Here is a 19,651-nt window from a genome sequence, read left to right as displayed (position 1 = left end):
TACAAGTCGGTCATTGGCGAGGGGATGAAGGCAGATTTGCGTAGCAGAGTAGGGCGAACCAGGCGTCTCATTCAGTTGTGGGAGAGCAGTCAGTGTTGGGACATGAAAACCAGGAAGAGAAGGTATGGATCATTGAACATCTTTACATCTCACCTTTATTGCATCTTCACCATCATCCAGTTGGTAGAAAACATTGTCTTATTGTTGAAACGTTTTCCTTTTTTTTTTTGGTCATTCAAATAGAGTAACTGGAAAGGCAAGAGTGATTTATATCTTACTATTTGTAACTCTGACAAAAGGAATAGAACACAAAGCAGAGAACACTGGTTCTTAGTACATAGGTGTTTAATCAATTTTACTCCACTTTCTTTCTGGCCGAGATGTTTTTTTTAATTAGAATCTTAAAAACTTCTAGAAGTGAAAATGAGGTTAATCAGAGCGGCTGACTGTGTCCTTTTTCACTTGTTGGGATTAACCCTCTGGAGGCTCCGAACAGGAGTGAGAACGAACAGAATTAGCCTTCTAATATCTTAATCTGGTTCACATGAAACTTAAAGGCTTCAAGGCGACCACATGGGCAACAAGGCGACGAACCAGTGAGCCTATCATGTAAAGCTTCACCAAAAGTGGACTTAAGACAATGATGTTTCGTGTAGAAACACAACAGGGGACCAGCAATGTTGCACCAGTGTGTCGTTCTTCCTCTATTTGTACACGCTTCCTGTTTCTACCGGACATGCTGTGTAAAGTACAAAACCTACAAGATAACACTTGGCAAGACTTGGCGTGTAGAGCTTTTGTTTCTTATGCAGCTATAAATAAAACAATATGCTAAGAAATTATGTTGAAGGGGACCTATGGTGATTTCTTCATTTAAAACACTTCCTTGTGGTCTAGATAATATGTATTGAATATTCTTTGGTGTAAATTGTATTGTATGTAAGTATCATAATGTATAAATGTAGACTGTTTAAAAATATACCTTGAATTGGTCACTGCTTTGTTTATCCAGACATGGTCGAAAATAAACATCATATACTTTGTATCCGGAAAGTATTTACAGCGCTTCACTTTTTCCGCATTTTGTTATGTTACAGCTTTATTCCAAAATGGAATATGTTCATTTTTTTCTTTAAGATTCTACAGACAATACCCCATTATTACAATGTGAAATGTTTTTGTTTTTTTCAAAATTTTGCAAATGTATTAAAACTAAAAAAAAATGTTTTTAAATCACCTCTACATTAGTATTCAAAGCCTTTGCGCAATACTTTGTTGATGCACCTTTGGCATCAATTACAGCCTCAAGTCTTTTTCAATACGATGCCACAAGCTTGGCACACCTATCTTTAGGCAGTTTTGCCCATTCCTCTTTGCAGCACCTTTTAAAGGGGAACATTATCACAATTTCAGAATGGTTAAAACCATTAAAAATCAGTTCCCAGTGGCTTATTATATTTTTCGAAGTTTTTTTCAAAATTTTACCCATCACGCAATATCCCTAAAAAAAAGTTTCAAAGTGCCTGATTTTAACCATCGTTATAAACACCCGTCCATTTTCCTGTGACGTCACATAGTGAAGCCAACACAAACAAACATGGCGGAAAGAACAGCAAGCTACAGCGACATTAGCTCGGATTCAGACTCGGATTTCAGCGGCTTAAGCGATTCAACAGATTACGAATGTATTGAAACGGATGGCTGTAGTGTGGAGGCAGGTAGCGAAAACGAAATTGAAGAAGAAACTGAAGCTATTGAGCCATATCGGTTTGAACCGTATGCAAGCGAAACCGACAAAAACGACACGACAGGCAGCGACACGGGAGAAAGCGAGGACGAATTCGGCGATCGCCTTCTAACCAACGATTGGTATGTGTTTGTTTGGCATTAAAGGAAACTAACAACGATGAACTAGGTTTACAGCATATGAAATACATTTGGCAACAACATGCACTTTGAGAGTGCAGACAGTCCAATTTTCATCAATTAATATATTCTGTAGACATACCCTCATCCGCGCTCTTTTCCTGAAAGCTGATCTGTCCAGTTTAAGGGACGGTGTGAGCCAAGACATCCAGGGGGTTTAGCTCGCTCGTCTGCGGGAACAAACTGCCGCCATTGCTTGCCGTGCTACCGAGGTCCTTTGTCCCTGAATTGCTCACACACTCCGGCAGATTCAATGGGGGTCTGGCGGCAGATTTCTTTGACTTTATCGTTGGAAATGCATCTGCTTTGAGTGTCGCAGGATATCCACACATTCTTGCCATCTCTGTCGTAGCATAGCTTTCGTCGGTAAAGTGTGCGGAACAAACGTCCAATTTCTTGCCACTTTCGCATCTTTGGGCCACTGGTGCAACTTGAATCCGTACCTGTTCGTGTTGTTACACCCTCCGACAACACACCGACGAGGCATGATGTCTCCAAGGTACGGAAAACAGTCGAAAAAACGGAAAATAACAGAGCTGATTTGACTCTGTGTTTGAGAAGATGGCGGATTGCTTCTCCGAGAGCGAATATTAGAAAGGCGTTTAATTCGCCAAAATTCACCCATTTAGAGTTCGGAAATCGGTTAAAAAAATATATGGTCTTTTTTCTGCAACATCAAGGTATATATTGATGCTTACATAGGTCTGGTGATAATGTTCCCCTTTAAGCTTCATCAGGTTGAAATTCATCCAGGATGTTTTTATACATTGCTGCATTCATCTTAGTCTAGTCAGCGAGGTGACCAGTAACCCGATGGTCACTCTGTAAAAACTATCACATTCCTTTGTGGCGAGAGGAGAACCTTCCAGAAGTGACAACCATCCCTGCAGCAATTCTCCAATCAGGCCTGTATGGTTAATTTCCCAAATTCAAGCCATTTCTTCGTAAAAAGTTTGCCAAAATGCACCTGAAATACTCTGAGAAAAACAAAATGATCTGGTCTGATGAGACAAACAGTGAACTCTTTGGCGTGAATGCCAGGTGTCATGTTTGGAGGAAACCAGGCACCGCTCATCACCAGGCCAATACCATCCCTACAGTGAAGCATGGTGGTGGCAGCATCATGCTTTGGGGATGTTCTTCAGCGACAGGAACTGGGAGACTAGTCAGGATAGAGGAAAGATGAATTTGTCAATATACAGAGACATCCCGGATGAAAACCAACGCTTCCCATCCAACCTGATGGCGCTTGGGAGGTGCTGCAAAGAGAAATGGGTGAAACGGCCCAAAGATAGATGTGCCAAGCTTGTGGCATCATATTAGTTTTTTATTTTTGATAAATCTTAATATATTTAAAAATAAATAAATATATTTAATTTAAAAAATACCCCACATTATCATTATGGGGTATTGTCTGTAAAATTTTGAGGACAACATTAGGTATACCTGCACACTCTTGGACCGATTCAGACCTGCATAGAAAAATCTGTTTTAAGCAGCATTTATGTCGCTGCATGTTGCACGTCAGTGTTATTATGCACATGCCAAATTAAGATGAAAATAATACTTATCTTACCTTCTCTTAAGTTTTCTCAAAACACGTCGTAATGTCGCAATGTCATTGAGTTCAGTGGTTGATCCAATTTCGTAGTGGCCCAAATATTGTGGACAAATAAACACAGAAGTATTTATTTTAAAGTATTTGCTTTATAGACATTGAACAGGCGTAAGGGCGTGGAACGAGAAGGAACATACAATCGTCCCTCGTCATATTGTACTTCAAATACTGCAGCTTCACCACACTGCAGATTTTTAGTTTTTTTGTTTTGTTTTTTTACAGCATATTTTGCAGTTTTTGGTCCTAAATTAAGCATTTTCAAGCATAAAAATGGATAAGTATACTACAAGAATATCAATACTACAGTAGTATTGGCCACTAGAGGAGATCAAACCAATCAGAGTGCGCCATTCAGTATCATGGCCACTGATTGGCTCAGCCTCAGCCAGCAGTACTATTTGGATTAAAAGAGTGTGAAGTTGACTAAAGGATGTTATTTCATGTCGGAAGTGCTCACGTGATGTTGAAAAACGTATTTGCACGGTCGTAAACATTTTTTTTAATGTTCCAGCTATTAAATATTTGAGTTATTATTGATAAGGATGTAACAATATCAAAATCTCACGGCGCAATATCATCACACTATTAAAGCCACAGTACGATATTATTGTAGTATATGTCCCAGAAAAATACTTAAAAATTATACAATGTGTAAAATGAAGTATCAGGAATGTTTAGGATAAACACACTTACTGTAATTGAACACAAACTTAATGCTAAAATGTTCTAATCATATTTATTACTGCAAAACTTATTTTTTAAGTGCAAAGAATTGTGCAGGGACATCCACTGTTTCAAGAAAATATTTTTTTTTTTTAAATGTAAGTTGCGTGTCTTCAAAGTGACAATGTAGACATTAATGTCTTTCAACTTTTACTTTATGAGTAGCAGTGTCCTCCACAGTGGACATTTTTAATATCTGTCTAGAAAATGCTGTTTCTAAGAAAAGTTACATAATAATTAGCCATCCATTTTCTACCGCTTGTCCCTCCTCACAAACTGATGTCCGGCTTCGCTGGCTTCAAATATATTCTGGATGACAGTTTATAAGGTGCCGACTTCTCTAGGGTGTTTCCTGTTTTGATGACATTTTTCAGGAAATGTCCAAAAAAAACTATTCTTCTCATCGACTACTAACACCTCACTTCCCTGCTTACAGCGTTTTACACCCCATCCTCGCCGCCCCGCACTGCGCAAAAGATTCTGGGTGATGTATTTAGATATATTTAGACCCGGCCAACGCTAAAGCGCCAGAAAAAAACTACACACCAAATTTTTGTTTGATACCTTAAGGCAGTGGTTCTCAAATGGGGGTACGCGTACCCCTGGGGGTACTTGAAGGTATGCCAAGGGGTACGTGAGATTTTTTTTAAATATTCTAAAAATAGCAACAATTCAAAAATCCTTTATAAATATATTTATTGAATAATACAACAAAATATGAATGTAAGTTCATAAACTGAACATCAAATCAAGTAGGCTATTCCATTCATTACAATGCAACAATGCAATATTCAGTGTTGACAGCTAGATTTTTTGTGGACATGTTCCATAAATATTGATGTTAAAGATTTCTTCTTTTGTGAAGAAATGTTTAGAATTAAGTTCATCAATCCAGATGGATCTCTATTACAATCCCCAAAGAGGGCAATTTAAGTTGATGATTACTTCTATGTGTAGAAATCTTTATTTATAATTGAATCACTTGTTTATTTTTCAACAAGTTTTTAGTTATTTTTATATCTTTTTTTCCAAATAGTTCAAGAAAGACCACTACAAATTATTAAGTTATACAATCTAATAAATCAGAAACTGATGACATAGTGCTGTATTTTACTTCTTTATCTCTTTTTTTCAACCAAAAATGCTTTGCTCTGATTAGGGGGTACTTGAATTAAAAAAATGTTCACAGGGGGTACATCACTGAAAAAAGGTTGAGAACCACTGCCTTAAGGCGTCACAGCATTATTGTAAAAACTTTGAAACCGAAATACCGCAGTATTTACAGTACCGTTACACCCCTACTAATTAATGATTACTACTTAGTGGAAATTAATTTATCTGTGTTTGGAACCAATTAATGGCGACAAACGAGAGATGACCGTACGGAAGTTCCAGCTGCAGACAGTCTGCAGCTGTGTGGGCTGAGCAGATGGGGCGGAGGCTTTCCAACACAAGATGCCTAATAATGCCCACATAAGTACGTCTGTCAATCTGTGACATCACAAATGGCCCACTGTTAAAAAAAAATACCCGCGGACAGAAGCATCCAAAATTGCGAACAAGCTCACGGCCAAATGTATGAACAATATGAATGGACACTTTGACATTGTTTAACACAACATTGTAACATAGTTATTAAAGGCCTACTGAAATGCGATTTTCTTATTTAAACGTGGATAGCAGGTCCATTCTATGTGTCATACTTGATCATTTCGCGATATTGCCATTTTTTTGCTGAAAGGATTTAGTAGAGAACATCGACGATAAAGTTCGCAACTTTTGGTCGCTGATAAAAAAGCCTTGCCTGTACCGGAAGTAGCAGACGAGTAGCGTGACGTCACAGGTTGTGGAGCTCCTCACATCTGCACATTGTTTACAATCATGGCCACCAGCAGCGAGAGCGATTCGGACCGAGAAAGCGACGATTTCCCCATTAATTTGAGCAAGGATGAAAGATTCGTGGATGAGGAAAGTGAGAGTGAAGGACTAGAGGGCAGTGGGAGCGATTCAGATAGGGAAGATGCTGTGAGAGGCGGGTGGGACCTGATATTCAGCTGGGAATGACTAAAACAGTAAATAAACACAAGACATATATATACTCTATTAGCCACAACACAACCAGGCTTATATTTAATATGCCACAAATTAATCCCGCATAACAAACACCTCCCACCTCCCGTCTATATAACCCGCCAATACAACTCAAACACCTGCACAACACACTCAATCCCACAGCCCAAAGTACCGTTCACCTCCCCAAAGTTCATACAGCACATATATTTCCCCAAAGTCCCCAAAGTTACATACGTGACATGCACATAGCGGCACGCACGTACAGGCCAGCGATCAAATGTTTGGAAGCCGCAGCTGCATGCGTACTCACGGTACCGCGTCTGCGTATCCAACTCAAAGTCCTCCTGGTAAGAGTCTCTGTTGTACCAGTTTTCCACAGGCAAATGGTAAAGCTTGACTGTCATCTTTCGGAAATGTAAACAATGAAACACCGGCTATGTTATCCGGCACAACAGTCAGGGGGTGCATTCTACGGCGGGGGTGCGTTATCCGGCACAACACCTGTCGCAATACACCGCTTTCCCACCTACAGATTTCTTCTTTGCTGTCTCCATTGTTCATTGAACAAATTGCAAAAGATTCACCAACACAGATGTCCAGAATACTTTGGAATTTTGCAATGAAAACAGACGACTTAATAGCTGGCCACCATGCTGTCCCAAAATGTCCTCTACAATCCGTGACGTTCCGCGCTGACGTCATCATACCGAGACGTTTTCAGCAGGATATTTTGCGCGAAATTTAAAATTGCACTTTAGTAAGCTAACCCGGCCGTATTGGCATGTGTTGCAATGTTAAGATTTCATCATTGATATATAAACTATCAGACTGTGTGGTCGGTAGTAGTGGGTTTCAGTAGGCCTTTAATAAGTTAGAAAAGACTAAATTCATCATACTGTAGGTCCCCTTTAAGAAGGAGGCTACTCGCATGGAAACAGCTGCTCTGCCGACAGGATGTAGAAGAGTTGTGTGTGTATTTCAATGTATATTTGCAAGATAGTTTCATTGAAGTTGACAAAGTAGAGGATCATAAATTATTTTGCAGCCAGATTTGTAACACAGGTGTGTGTGGAAGTAGGCCAGGTTCTACCTCTGGGGAGTAAGCAGGTTGCATCTCTTGCTCCTGTCCTCCTCATTACTGCAACTCCATGCACACAAACACACACTCACACACTCCTCCTGTGCCTCACACTCACCCTACAGGACAGATAGAAGTCTGGAAGTCAGTGCAGTTTTATTTTTAACTCTCACACTCACATGCAAAAGCTCTCCGCTTACTCTTACCCCACTTCCTGATTAACATGCCGGCTCGAGCAGCTCCTGAACCAGCTCTTCTCTCAACCTGCTCCTTGTTTACGTCTTTCCACCGTCATCTTTCTTGCTCACCTTTTCCTCTGTTCTTGCAGCAGCACAGACAAGAAGAGAGATAGCTCGCCTCTCAAACACAGCAGCCCCGCACACCGGACCGCCCACAGGCTGTCGGAGCCCGCCAAGATCCAGGAGAACGACTCGGCAGTAGAACTTGACTCGGTGGCATCCAAAGCGCAGGATGCACACATACCCACGGCAAACGGGGTCCTAACGCAGATGGAGCAGGACAAGAAGGAGGAGACACAGGCGTGTAATGGTGAAAATGGGAGGATAGTGAACGGCGATATGGGGAGCACAGACAGGAGGGATGAGGACTCGAGTCCGCACAGAACTGCTTCAGAGAGCTCCCATGAGAATGAGGACATTGGGACAAGCACAGAACAGGAACATGCAAACGAAGAGGCCGGCACAGAACAGAAGGTTAGTGCAAGATTCTTCATTTTGTCCTCTGTGTAATGTATTTATAACCTGTTTGCAGTCTGCTACTATTCTTAGGCAATGTGTTGGTAAACCGATCACAGCATATCATAGCAACCTCTACATTGCCTTTTAGAAAATGCTTTGAGGTTCATCTGTGTCTCTTTTACCAAAGCTTTTTTTGACACAGAGTTATACTGACAATTTCATTGAATAGGAATTTTTGGGCAAAATGTGTGTGTTTAAAAAATCAGTTTGGCAAAATACAGTGTTTTGAAATCAAGTTGATAATAGTTCAGTGTACACCAATTTAGTACAAAAAAAATCTTTGCAGAAAAATGTGTTGCTTCAAAACTCAAAATCTACTTCCGGTAAATTAAGACTAAAGTAATGGGTGTGTCTCAGAACCAGCCAATGAGGTGTCTAGTTATATATACAAATGTTTCTGCACTGAATTTTTATACATTGAAGTTTAATAGACTTAATTTTTGGACACAATTCAAATGCAAAAAATGTAGTTAGATAAATTCAGTGTCAAAAAAGCTTTGGTAATAAAGACAAAAAATAATCTCTATATTATTGCTATGAGAGGCTGAAGGACTAAACTGAAAAATGGTTTGAGTATTATTAGAGATGTCCGATAATATCGGCAATTATTATCGGTATCGTTTTTTTTTGTTTTTTTAATTAAATCCACATAAAAAACACAAGATACACTTACAATTAGTGCACCAACCCAAAAAACCTTCCTCCCACATTTACACTCATTCACACTCATTCACACAAAAGGGTTGTTTCTTTCTGTTATTAATATTCTGGTTCCTACATTATATATCAATATATATCAATACAGTCTGCAGGGATACAGTCCGTAAGCACACATGATTGTGCGTGCTGCTGGTCCACTAATAGTACTAACCTTTAACAGTTAATTTGACTAGTTTTCATTAATTACTAGTTTCTATGTAACTGTTTTTATATTGTTTTACTTTCTTTTTTATTCAAGAAAATGTTTATAATTTATTTATCTTATTTTATTTTATTAATTTTTTAAAAAGTACCTTATCTTCACCATACCTGGTTGTCCAATTTAGGCATAATAATGTGTTAATGGTGGCGACTTGTCCAGGGTGTACCCCGCCTTCCGCCCGATTGTAGCTGAGATAGGCTCCAGCGCCCCCCGCGACCCCAAAGGGAATAAGCGGTAGAAAATGGATGGATGGATGGAATGTGTTAATTCCACGACTGTATATATCGGTTGATATCGGTATCGGTTGATATCAGTATCGGTAATTAAAGAGTTGGACAATATCGGAATATCGGATATCGGCAAAAAGCCATTATCAGACATCCCTAAGTATTATAATGGAACCCATTTATGTCAGTACGTCTACTGTATGTCGGCATTTAGGCCCGCTTAAGTTGACATCTACATATTCAGTATGCTTGACTGCTTTTGCCGACCCAAAATTTCTATGAAAAAAAATGTCCGTTTATGTCGACATATGTTGTAGTATTCAATCAATCAAAGTTTACTTATATAGCCCTTAATCACAAATGTCTCAAATGGCTGCACAAGCCGCAACAATATCCTCGGCTCAGATGCAACATCAGGGCAAGAAAAAACGCAACCCAATGGGAACAACGAGAAACCTTGGAAAGAACCGCATATGTGGAAATACCCCCCAAGATGACCAGTGCAATGGATCCCGAGTGGATACAGTTAAAAATGTGAGAGTTCAATCCATAGTGGGGCCAGCCGGGGATCCTCTTGCATGGAAACATGTCGGGGCGCAGAGACGTCATCGACTGATGCATAAGTAGTGGTCCACCCCAGGTCCCGACTTCATGTGAAAGTCCAGGCCATTGGGAGGCCAGCAAGGTTTCATCTTGAATGAAGACACGTCAGCAGCGCACAGACGTCACCAACTGATGCAAAGAGTAGTGGTCCATCCTGGATCACGACTTTGAACAGCTAGCGAATCATTCTTGGAGGCTGATCCGTGGTCACCAGATAACATCTCCACGCAGGAGAGGGGGGAAGAGCAGAAAAGATAGACAACCAGGGGGTACGACTTTTAGGGGCCTTTTTTAGCTTTAACTGTGCTATACTATCAATGGCGTTGCGCAGAGCATCGTTAAAGTTGTTAGTGAGGTTATCGATAGAGCCCACATAATTTGGGAATGGGGCCATTACCGAAGGCAGTGGGTCAGCAAGAGTCGTAGTTGTGACAGCATTAATGTTGCGGCTGCTAAAGCATTGGTTATAAGTAGCTTGTTGACAATGAGTCAGAACTTAAAATTTTATAAGGTAATGTTTGGACAATACTTTAGTGTACAGGAGTACCATAACTTTGCAGGTGGTGACACCCCGGAAAAGGACTAGGTCTATCGTATTTCCGTTGCGATGCCTGGGTTAATTTATTATTTGTGTAAAACCATAGCTATCAATTATAGTCTGGAGGGTTTGAAGGGGTATTCATATGGTTATTAAAATCTGCTATTATAATTATATTATCTGCGTGTCTGAAAATTCACTGATAAAGTCCAAATAGGCCCCAGGGGCTCGATAGAAAATAGCCAGATAGAGAGGTAGCAGTGTGACAGACCTCATGTTAAGCACCTCAAATGATTTAAATGTATTACTTAGGTTAGGGCTAAGGTTAAGGTTTTCATTGGATATTAGTGCAACCATTCACCCCTTTTTAAGGGGACGGGCAATATGTACACTCGTATAGTTAGGAGGAGATGCCTCGTTAAGCGGGAAAAATTGATCTGGTTTTAACCAGGTTTCGCTGAGACCAATGACGTTAAGATTGTTGTCTCTAACAACCTCATTAACTAATAACATTTGGGGGACAATGATCTGATGTTTAAAAAGCCCATATTATAGGTAGTGCGCTGTTTTCGGGAATTTTTGTTAATGGTATCCGTAGTACTGATATTAATAACGTTACGTTTATTTTGTGTAGTGCGTCTTAAATAGTTTCGATCACATCTAGGAATTGATATGATGGGGATCTTGACATTATTTGCTTGGTGCTGCATCATAATTTGCCACCTCAGTAGAATGCATGTTCACCTATGGCACAGTCACTAAAGAAAAAACATTATGTGAGTTGTGTATTATTCTAGGAGAAATGCTAAGTGTGCAGGGATTTTCCAGCCTGGCGCTGCTTAGTTCTAGCGAAACTGACTCCTCACCCGGACTAACAGACACTGTAATTGCCTGTGTCCGAGCTTACTCTAGTGCAGTCAGTCAAGTGTGACTCAAATAGTGGTCTATATTTCTGGAGAGCGTGATGGCGCCTTCCCAGTTAGGGGGAAGGCCACCCCTTCTCACCAAGCCCAGTTTGCCCCAGAAAGAGGGCCAATTATCAATAAACGTTAGTCCCTGTTTTCTACAAAAACTAGCCAGCCACTTGTTAAACAATTAATTGTTTAAATCAATAATTTGAGTCAAAAAAAGCTTTGATTGATATGTTTTTGCTTAGATTAATCATTTAATGAGTGGAGCTTATTAAAATGTATCAAAACCAGACCGCATCAGTGTCTAGAACTTTAAATACGTGGACAAAGTTTCCACAAGGCCGCTGCAATCGAGTGAACATGAGAGCGATGGTGCGTGGGTGCTGTGATCTGAAGTTTTTTTTATCTAACTTTTATTAATGCACATGTGTTAAAAGTGCAATTTCACAGTTGATGATGTGCATTTATTAGAAAAAGAGAATGATGGTTATTGCAAGCAGAAAAATATTTAGTTTATTTAAATTATTTTGCCTGAATTACGAGTTGAGATTATAAAGTGTGTTTTATCCGATTACTCGATCAATTGAACAAACTAATCGATAGATCATTCGATTGCGAAAATAATCGATAGCTGCAGCCCTACTTACACAGCATTAAAACAAGCACACAGTGACCTCCTGTTCAGTGCAAAATATGTTTCAAAATAAAGCTCGGCAGTATATTTCTGGATTGTACTAAAGCGGTAGAAAATGGATGAATGTATGTACCACAGCAACATATAAAGGAAAATGATGTAAAACATATTTATTATGTCTCCAGTGAAAGTAACAAGTCAGACAATGGCTGGTTTCAGTTTCGGTTCTGTCGACAACTGCTTATGTCGTCGTCCGTCAGCCAGTCTGAGGGGCGTCGACGTAAACGTGTTCCACTGTATAATGCTGGCATTTGAAAGCAATCCCTCTGCGTGGTGTGAAAGTGTTCACTGGGACAAATTATTTTCTGCAAAGGAACAACAAATGTCTAATACTTAAGCAGCTGAGTTAGCCCGTGGGCGCCTAAGGATTATACCTCGTTTTCTACACAGAACGATATCTGCAGTATGAGGAGGTGAAGCGTGTGCCTCAGCTAACCTGACCATAGACAAAAAAAAATGTCTGCATTTAAAACACTTCTTTGTGGTCTAAAAAACATTAAATGTTGGTTCTTTGATCAACATTTTGCAAAGATTATGTTTTGCAGACCATCTTCAAGATGCTTTTTGACCGTCTCTTAAGGATGCACTATTTTGTCTTATTTACGTGCCCCCACTTTGACAGCGTCTTACCACCGTCGTTTATGTTGTCGTTTTTAGTGCTTCCATAGCGAGTCTACTAGCATAAATAAGTTAGAACGATACGCTACTTTGTATTAGAAATGGAAACGCGGAGGATGCATGTGAATGTACGAACCAGTCTGCCCCACAAGAGAATAGCGAAAAAGAAGGAGCTTATTGACGCAGGACTACAATGGCGGACTCGCCCGGAGAGCACTTTGGATATCCGGTGACGTCACAATTGGGAAAAACCTGGCTATTGACGCAAATTTCAAACGGCTTATTTAGAAGAAGTATAAAGCAGAGGTGTGGACTCGAGTCACATGACTTGGACTCGAGTCAGACTCGAGTCATGAATTTGATGACTTTAGACTCGACTTGACAAAATGTAAAGAGACTTGCAACTCGACTTAGACTTTAACATCAATGACTTGTGACTTCACTTGGACTTGAGCCTTTTGACTTGACATGACTTGACATGACTTGCCACTTTCCCCAAAATCCAAAGCTTAAAAAGTTATTTGGGAGCGCTCCGTATTTTTCATTTTCTTCGTCTGTCTATCAGCGTGTTATTCCTGTCAGCTGGTGTGCTGTCAGTACAACAGCCAATCAAATTAGAACTACGTTGTTTTCATCACACAGCATTCATCCAATCAAATTGCAGGACAACCAATGAACAAGAGTTGGTCCAACAACGTGCCAGTGATAAACAATTATGTTAAAGTTGGTTTCGTTCGGGTATAAAAACTACGACTTGGTCAACAAAAAACGAATTGCCGTATGCAAATCACACAGTTCGAATATTACAGACGGAGACGCAACAACTTCCAACTTCGTTCGACATTTGAAGTTGCACAAAGAAGGGTAAGTTTTGAATGTAAGATAACGTTTATTGGCTAAGTAACGTGACTTTTATTTGCTGTGTAGTTAAATCAGTGAGGCTGCAAACTCACTGCTAACGTTATAACCATAGACATCTTATAAGTAGACGCAGCATAGAGCGCTACTGCCTACTGGCGCAGACGAGGCGCGGGGCCGCCATCTTGGAGTGGTGATCCGCTCCACTCAGTGCAATTCATTTGGCAGGAACAATGAACTGTCAGCGCATTTAATTCATTTTACCTCACTGAATACCACTGATTTTCACGCGCTTTTTTGTCATACGTGTGTAACAGACACATGTTTTGGCGTGTTTTATTATTCATAGTTTGCTTAACAGTAATGTAATATTCTTATACGCTATAAGTGACCAGACGTCCGAGATCAAAACTGGGAATATAATCCCAGAGAAGGGGGAAAAAAACGGTAAGCTATTTTTAAGTTGAAGAAACAATATGATTAGGTTATATATACATATGCGTGTATCCTACATAAACAATGTATGAATACATTAGATATCTATATATCTTAGGGACCTATAGACTGTATCTCTGTTGCTGCAGCAGGAGAGAGTTTATTCTGTCTTGACACTTTGTTTTGATATTTTCTATTACATTCTTCCCTTAAATGATAATGTTTGCAGTGATTGTTTTATTTGTATTATTTTATGTAAGTCGCTTTGGATAAAAGCGTCTGCCAAATACTTAAACATATATAAACACCTGAAAGTCTTCATATCAGCTAAAACCACCAATCTGTTTCACTGGATTCAGAATAAAACCAAATTCTGTTTAACCCAACAATGTTAGTATTTGAATATTGTTACTTGAAGACTGATTCCTGGTTACAATTATACTGTTAAGAAAGTATTGTCTTATACTTTGCCTAAAATGAGAATGCATCATAATCAGTAGTGGCTGGTGAATTTTGTTTTAGGTGGGGCTGAAAGTTTGTAAACCAAACCCCTGTAGGGGCGTCATCCTCCCCCAGAAGATTTCTTTGTGATTTTCACATACAAATATTGAAGATCTTTGATCCTTCTCAACTCTGTGGTAATATTATTTTCATAAAATACAACCAATAGTACGTTAATGTTAAATCTTACTTGTGAAAAGTAATCCCCCGATTCCTATTTTCAACAGTCCGCTCATTTGAGCAGGAAAACGCTGAACACCATCTTTGTTTTCTACCTTTCAACTGTCAGTTTAGGCTGCTCGCCGGCTCCTCATCAGCACTTCAAGATGGCGGGCAAATTGCTCACGTCACAGCAACCAATGCTGCGTCTACTTATAAGATGTCTATGGTTATAACGTCATTGCAAACACGGCAATCTGTTGCGTCCACTGCAGTTTGCTACCTTATTCATACTTTTTGTCAAGTGATTTTTTTTTAAGCAGGGTTTCATGAGGTACCTATACATAACGTTACGTTAGTCAATGTATCACACACAGTAACGTAACGTTAGTCAATGTATCACACACAGTAACATTACGTTAGTCAATGTATCACACACAGTAACATTACGTTAGTCAATGTATCACACACAGTAACGTAACGTTAGACGGCAGTCAGCAGCACCGCGTATTTTAGCCACCTACAAAAAGACAAACATAGTCAAATAAAGGTCAGTTAAAATGTATACTATATTAAGAATATGTGTACATATTGCATAGGGTCCTGACATCTAAAAAGTACAACTCTGTTCATTGTTATGTTCATATATTTGTTGTGTTTTTCATGTGTACGCACACATAAACACACATACAGTATGAGATGAGATCAATGAGATAAGGTAAGAACAGGATAGAAACTGCTGTGGAACTAGTTACAATGCAATATGCCATGGAAATACAATGTTAACACTTTTGTGCAAATAAGTACAGTTGCACTTGTTTTTTTCAAATGTGTTTATTCTGTAAAGGAATGAGTTACATGTTTAAAATGACTGGTTAATAGTGCTATTTTGAAGTGCAATGTCAGCACTATCTTTTTCCCTGCAATTTCAAATGCACTTGTTTTAATAAATAAATACAGCGTTTTAAAAGCATACACAATCTGTGTAAATATATTAGTCTGTGGTTAAATGACTTGAAAGGACTCGAAACTCAAAATGCAGGACTTGGGACTTGACTTGAGACTTTCCAGTCTTGACTTTGGACTTGACTCGGACTTGCCCTGTCTTGATTCGGGACTTGACTCGAGACTTGAGGGTAAAGACTTGAGACTTACTTGTGACTTGCAAAGCAATGACTTGGTCCCACCTCTGGTATAAAGGAAGGCAAGATTGTTTTATAAATATCACCGCCATGCCTCCATGGTTTTATTTAAATTTTTGGGGACTTATCCATCCATCCATTTTCTACCACATGTCCCTCTGTGAGTCGCGGGGTTGGCTGGAGCCTATGCAGATCCCGAATACACAAAAACAGGTACCAATAAGTAAGAAAAGTTGGTTTTGCCCATTACGTCCACTTTAGAAAACGATATACCGTATTTTTCGGACTATAAGTCGCAGTTTTTTTCATAGTTTGGCCGGGCTCCAGTGCGATTTATATATGTTTTTTTCCTTCTTTATTCTGCATTTTCGCCAGGTGCGACTTATACACCGGTGCGACTCATACTTGCCAACCCTCCCGGATTTTCCGGGAGACTCCCGAAATTCAGCGCCTCTCCCGAAAACCTCCCGGGACAAATTTTCTCCCGAAAAACTCCCGAAATTCAGGCGGACCTGAGTGACGTGTTGACAACACACAACAACAGTGTCTACCGTAAAGCAGTTCGTCTGCCGTAAACAGCAATGTTGTGACACTTTTAAACAGGACAATACTGCCATCTACTGTACATGCATATGTGACCCACCCATAATGTGTCACATTTTTGTGTTGATTTATTTATTTTATTTTGTGGTTTGAATTCGTTTTTGGAGCTGTCATTACACATTTATCAGTATTCACATTGGTCAGTAGAGGGCAGTAGGGCGTTTCTTCCCAATTGAATGCTATCACCTGCAGACCGGAAGTGTCTTGTCATTCTGATGAGCGCGACCAGTCTGTGAACAATTGAAACGTCCTGTGTGCTTTTTCCTCCTGTATAACAGGTTAGTTTTGGTGAATCAACTCACTGAATAATATCCATGTGATCTTTATAAGTTTAAGTACACATTCTGATGGTGGAGCCTAACTCTAAAGTGTTTGTGAGTTGTAGTTTGTATTTGTGAATGAATCCAGTGCACAGCTGCAGTAATCAATACAAAAAAGCGACGTGAGTGTTGTAAATGAACACTGAAATTAAAGTATTTATTTTATTTATATATATATATATATATATATATATATATATATATATATATATATATATATATATATATATATATATATATATAGCTAGAATTCACTGAAAGTCAAGTATTTCTTATATATATATATATATATATATATATCTTAACCACGCCCCCCGCCCCACCCCCCCGACCACGCCCCCGCCCCCACCCCCACCCCCCACCTCCCGAAATCGGAGGTCCAAGGTTGGCAAGTATGGTGCGACTTATACTCCGAAAAATACGGTAGTTATCACTCAAAGTATGTATTGTCACAATCCATTGTGACTGCTCAGTTTTCACTGTCTTTGTCAGTATTGTTTACACAAGTAGTTTCTAGTGGTGTTGAGCTGTACTGCACCATAATCAGAAATATTTCTAATAATTTGACTGGATTCTCATGTGTGGAGCATACAATGAAAATTGTACCGAGTATATTTGAATTCTAGTCAAGTATCTCTTTAATAATAATGTTAATAATTACAATGCTATAATTAAAGTTAATTACTGATGCTACACTTCCTTTTGTGTTCTTTCTTTTTTTCGCCCTATTAGTCATGTTAGTAACACTTATGTCTATGTTTGACTCTGTCCTTTCCCGACTCCAACATTGTCATTACCTACTGAGATCCCAGCTGAGCTCCACCACAGTCGCCCACTAAGAGGCGTGTGTCAATAATGCACTCGAGTGCCACGCGCTTCTGTTGACATGCACTGTATGTGCACGCATAACAGCAAAAATACTGCTTGACTTTGGTTATAAATAAGCTGGAAATAGGAAGTGCAACAAATTCTACAAAAACGTTATCATTTGTTTACTAATAAAATCTTTACTCAACATTTAACAGTGAGCTTATTGTGATAACTGGCTGTCTATTTCTTATATCTTGATTTCTTACACTCATTTGAGCATGCAGTTGCAATTCCAAGATTTAGATGGCAATAGTTTAAAGATTTGCCTAGTCAGGAAGTAGTCTTTGCCATTACGCTGAATGCAGTCTTTCGTTGTGCCCTAAAACATTTTTAAGCAGTAACGTAATGTACTTTTGTTTTGTAAATTTGGAGGTGTTGAAATTGCCATTTAAAAAAAAAAAAAAAGCTAATGCTAATCATTAGCATATATATGGAAAAGCAAATACAAATTAGCATCAAACTAGTGTTCTATTAGGCATACTTGCTTTGATGGCATTGACAATTGCAGCATTACCTCGAGGCAGTTTGACTGAGGGCCGCTTCAGTGATTGTTTCCTCGCCAAGTGTTTGAGCGGGTGCAGAGTCTGCAACCAAGGTATGGAAATATTGAACTGTTTGATTTAAGATCAATCAATACATGGTAGTACTGCCAGAATTCCGTTGGTACCTACAAAAGTACATTATTTTTTCCGCAAATTTTCAGTTGGGTTTTTTTTGTGTGTGTTATTTCTAAATTGTGCCACAGGCCAATAAAAAACAAGTTGTGGTCCACAAATGGCTCCAGACTTTGTCTTCTTCCCACGTCTTAGTAATGACTATGCTCGTCAAAGGCTGGGCTGCACACTTATTGAGTTATTCTGCACACTTCCACGCCTCACATTTCACAGCAGTGTTAATGCTTGTCTCTTGTGGAAAAAACTTCACCTTTTATAACTGCTTTTATTTGACTACCGACTAAATGCTTGTCACACTTCATGTCTGTCACTTTTCAATTCTATTGCGTGAGAGTTGTGGGCCGCCACAAATAAATAAATGAATCATTGGGAAAGAATGTTGGATTATGAACCAGCAAAACATTGAGCTCGAATGTATAATTGAATGCTTTTTTTCATTTTTCTGCAGGAGACAAATGAACAGAAGCTGTTGAAAATCGCCAGCGAGCTCTTGCATACAGAAAAGGCTTACGTGACTCGACTGAACTTGCTGGATCAGGTGAGATGAGGAGATGCGCATTATTGCTCTGTTTTTATCAGATCGGCAAAAAACTGAAATTGTCACAGTAGAGATGTGATTAAGTGGGCTCCGTTCTACAGGTGTTTTGTGCCAAGCTCATGGAGGAAGCCAACAAAGGAACATTTCCTGTGGATGTGGTGAAGAACATTTTCTCCAACATCTCCTCCATCAACACCTTCCACAGCCAGTTTTTGCTGCCAGACTTGGAGAAACGTATGGGAGAATGGTGAGCTCCTGCAACGGTTGTTTTGGATCCTGCAAACATCTCACTCTCCTTGAGGCATTCAAATTGTTGTCTGCCATTCCACAGGGCATCCACACCTCGCATTGGAGACATCCTGCAGAAGCTCACACCCTTCCTCAAGATGTACGCCGAGTACGTGAAGAATTTCGACAAGGCCATGGAGTTGTTGAAACAATGGACGGACCGTTCTCCTCAATTCAAGGCCATCATTCAGGAGATACAGGTGTTGGATGAACAAAAGTTTTCACACCACAGTACAACATGTTCACCCAAAACATGTATTGATTATGAATGTGGTTATTTTTGTGCAGAGTCAGGAAGTTTGTGGCAGCCTCACACTTCAACATCACATGCTGGAGCCCGTGCAGAGAGTCCCTCGCTACGAGATGCTCCTCAAAGACTACCTGAAGAAGCTTCCGCAAGACGACCCTGACCGACGAGACTCAGAAAGTACGTCAAACTCTCCTCACCTTCACATGCAGGCTCAGTGGTGATGCTGCACATAATAATAATGACTTTAATATATATATATATATATATATATATATATATATATATATATATATATATATATATATATATATATATAATATATCC

General features: G+C 39.5%; 1 protein-coding gene across 7 annotated transcripts in view; it reads left to right on the top strand.

Moving 5' to 3' along the window:
• fgd4a (FYVE, RhoGEF and PH domain containing 4a) overlaps positions 1–19,651 on the top strand; it is a 138,073-nt gene that overhangs the window by 98,460 nt on the left and 19,962 nt on the right. For 4 of the 7 annotated variants that reach the window (XM_061970169.2, XM_061970172.1, XM_061970171.2 and 1 more), the window contains 5 exons: positions 7,747–8,131; positions 18,700–18,789; positions 18,891–19,036; positions 19,121–19,277; positions 19,366–19,504. In XM_061970169.2, the coding sequence (XP_061826153.1) occupies positions 7,747–8,131; positions 18,700–18,789; positions 18,891–19,036; positions 19,121–19,277; positions 19,366–19,504 (917 nt within the window). Of the gene's footprint in view, positions 123–7,746; positions 8,132–18,699; positions 18,790–18,890; positions 19,037–19,120; positions 19,278–19,365; positions 19,505–19,651 lie in introns of all 7 variants that reach the window. The other 3 variants (XM_061970175.2, XM_061970174.2, XM_061970170.2) reach the window with 3 other exon arrangements.

The sequence above is a fragment of the Nerophis lumbriciformis genome, linkage group LG10, assembly GCF_033978685.3.
Source record: "Nerophis lumbriciformis linkage group LG10, RoL_Nlum_v2.1, whole genome shotgun sequence".
Taxonomy (NCBI): Eukaryota; Metazoa; Chordata; class Actinopteri; order Syngnathiformes; family Syngnathidae; genus Nerophis; species Nerophis lumbriciformis.
This window is presented reverse-complemented; position numbering and strand designations above follow the sequence as displayed.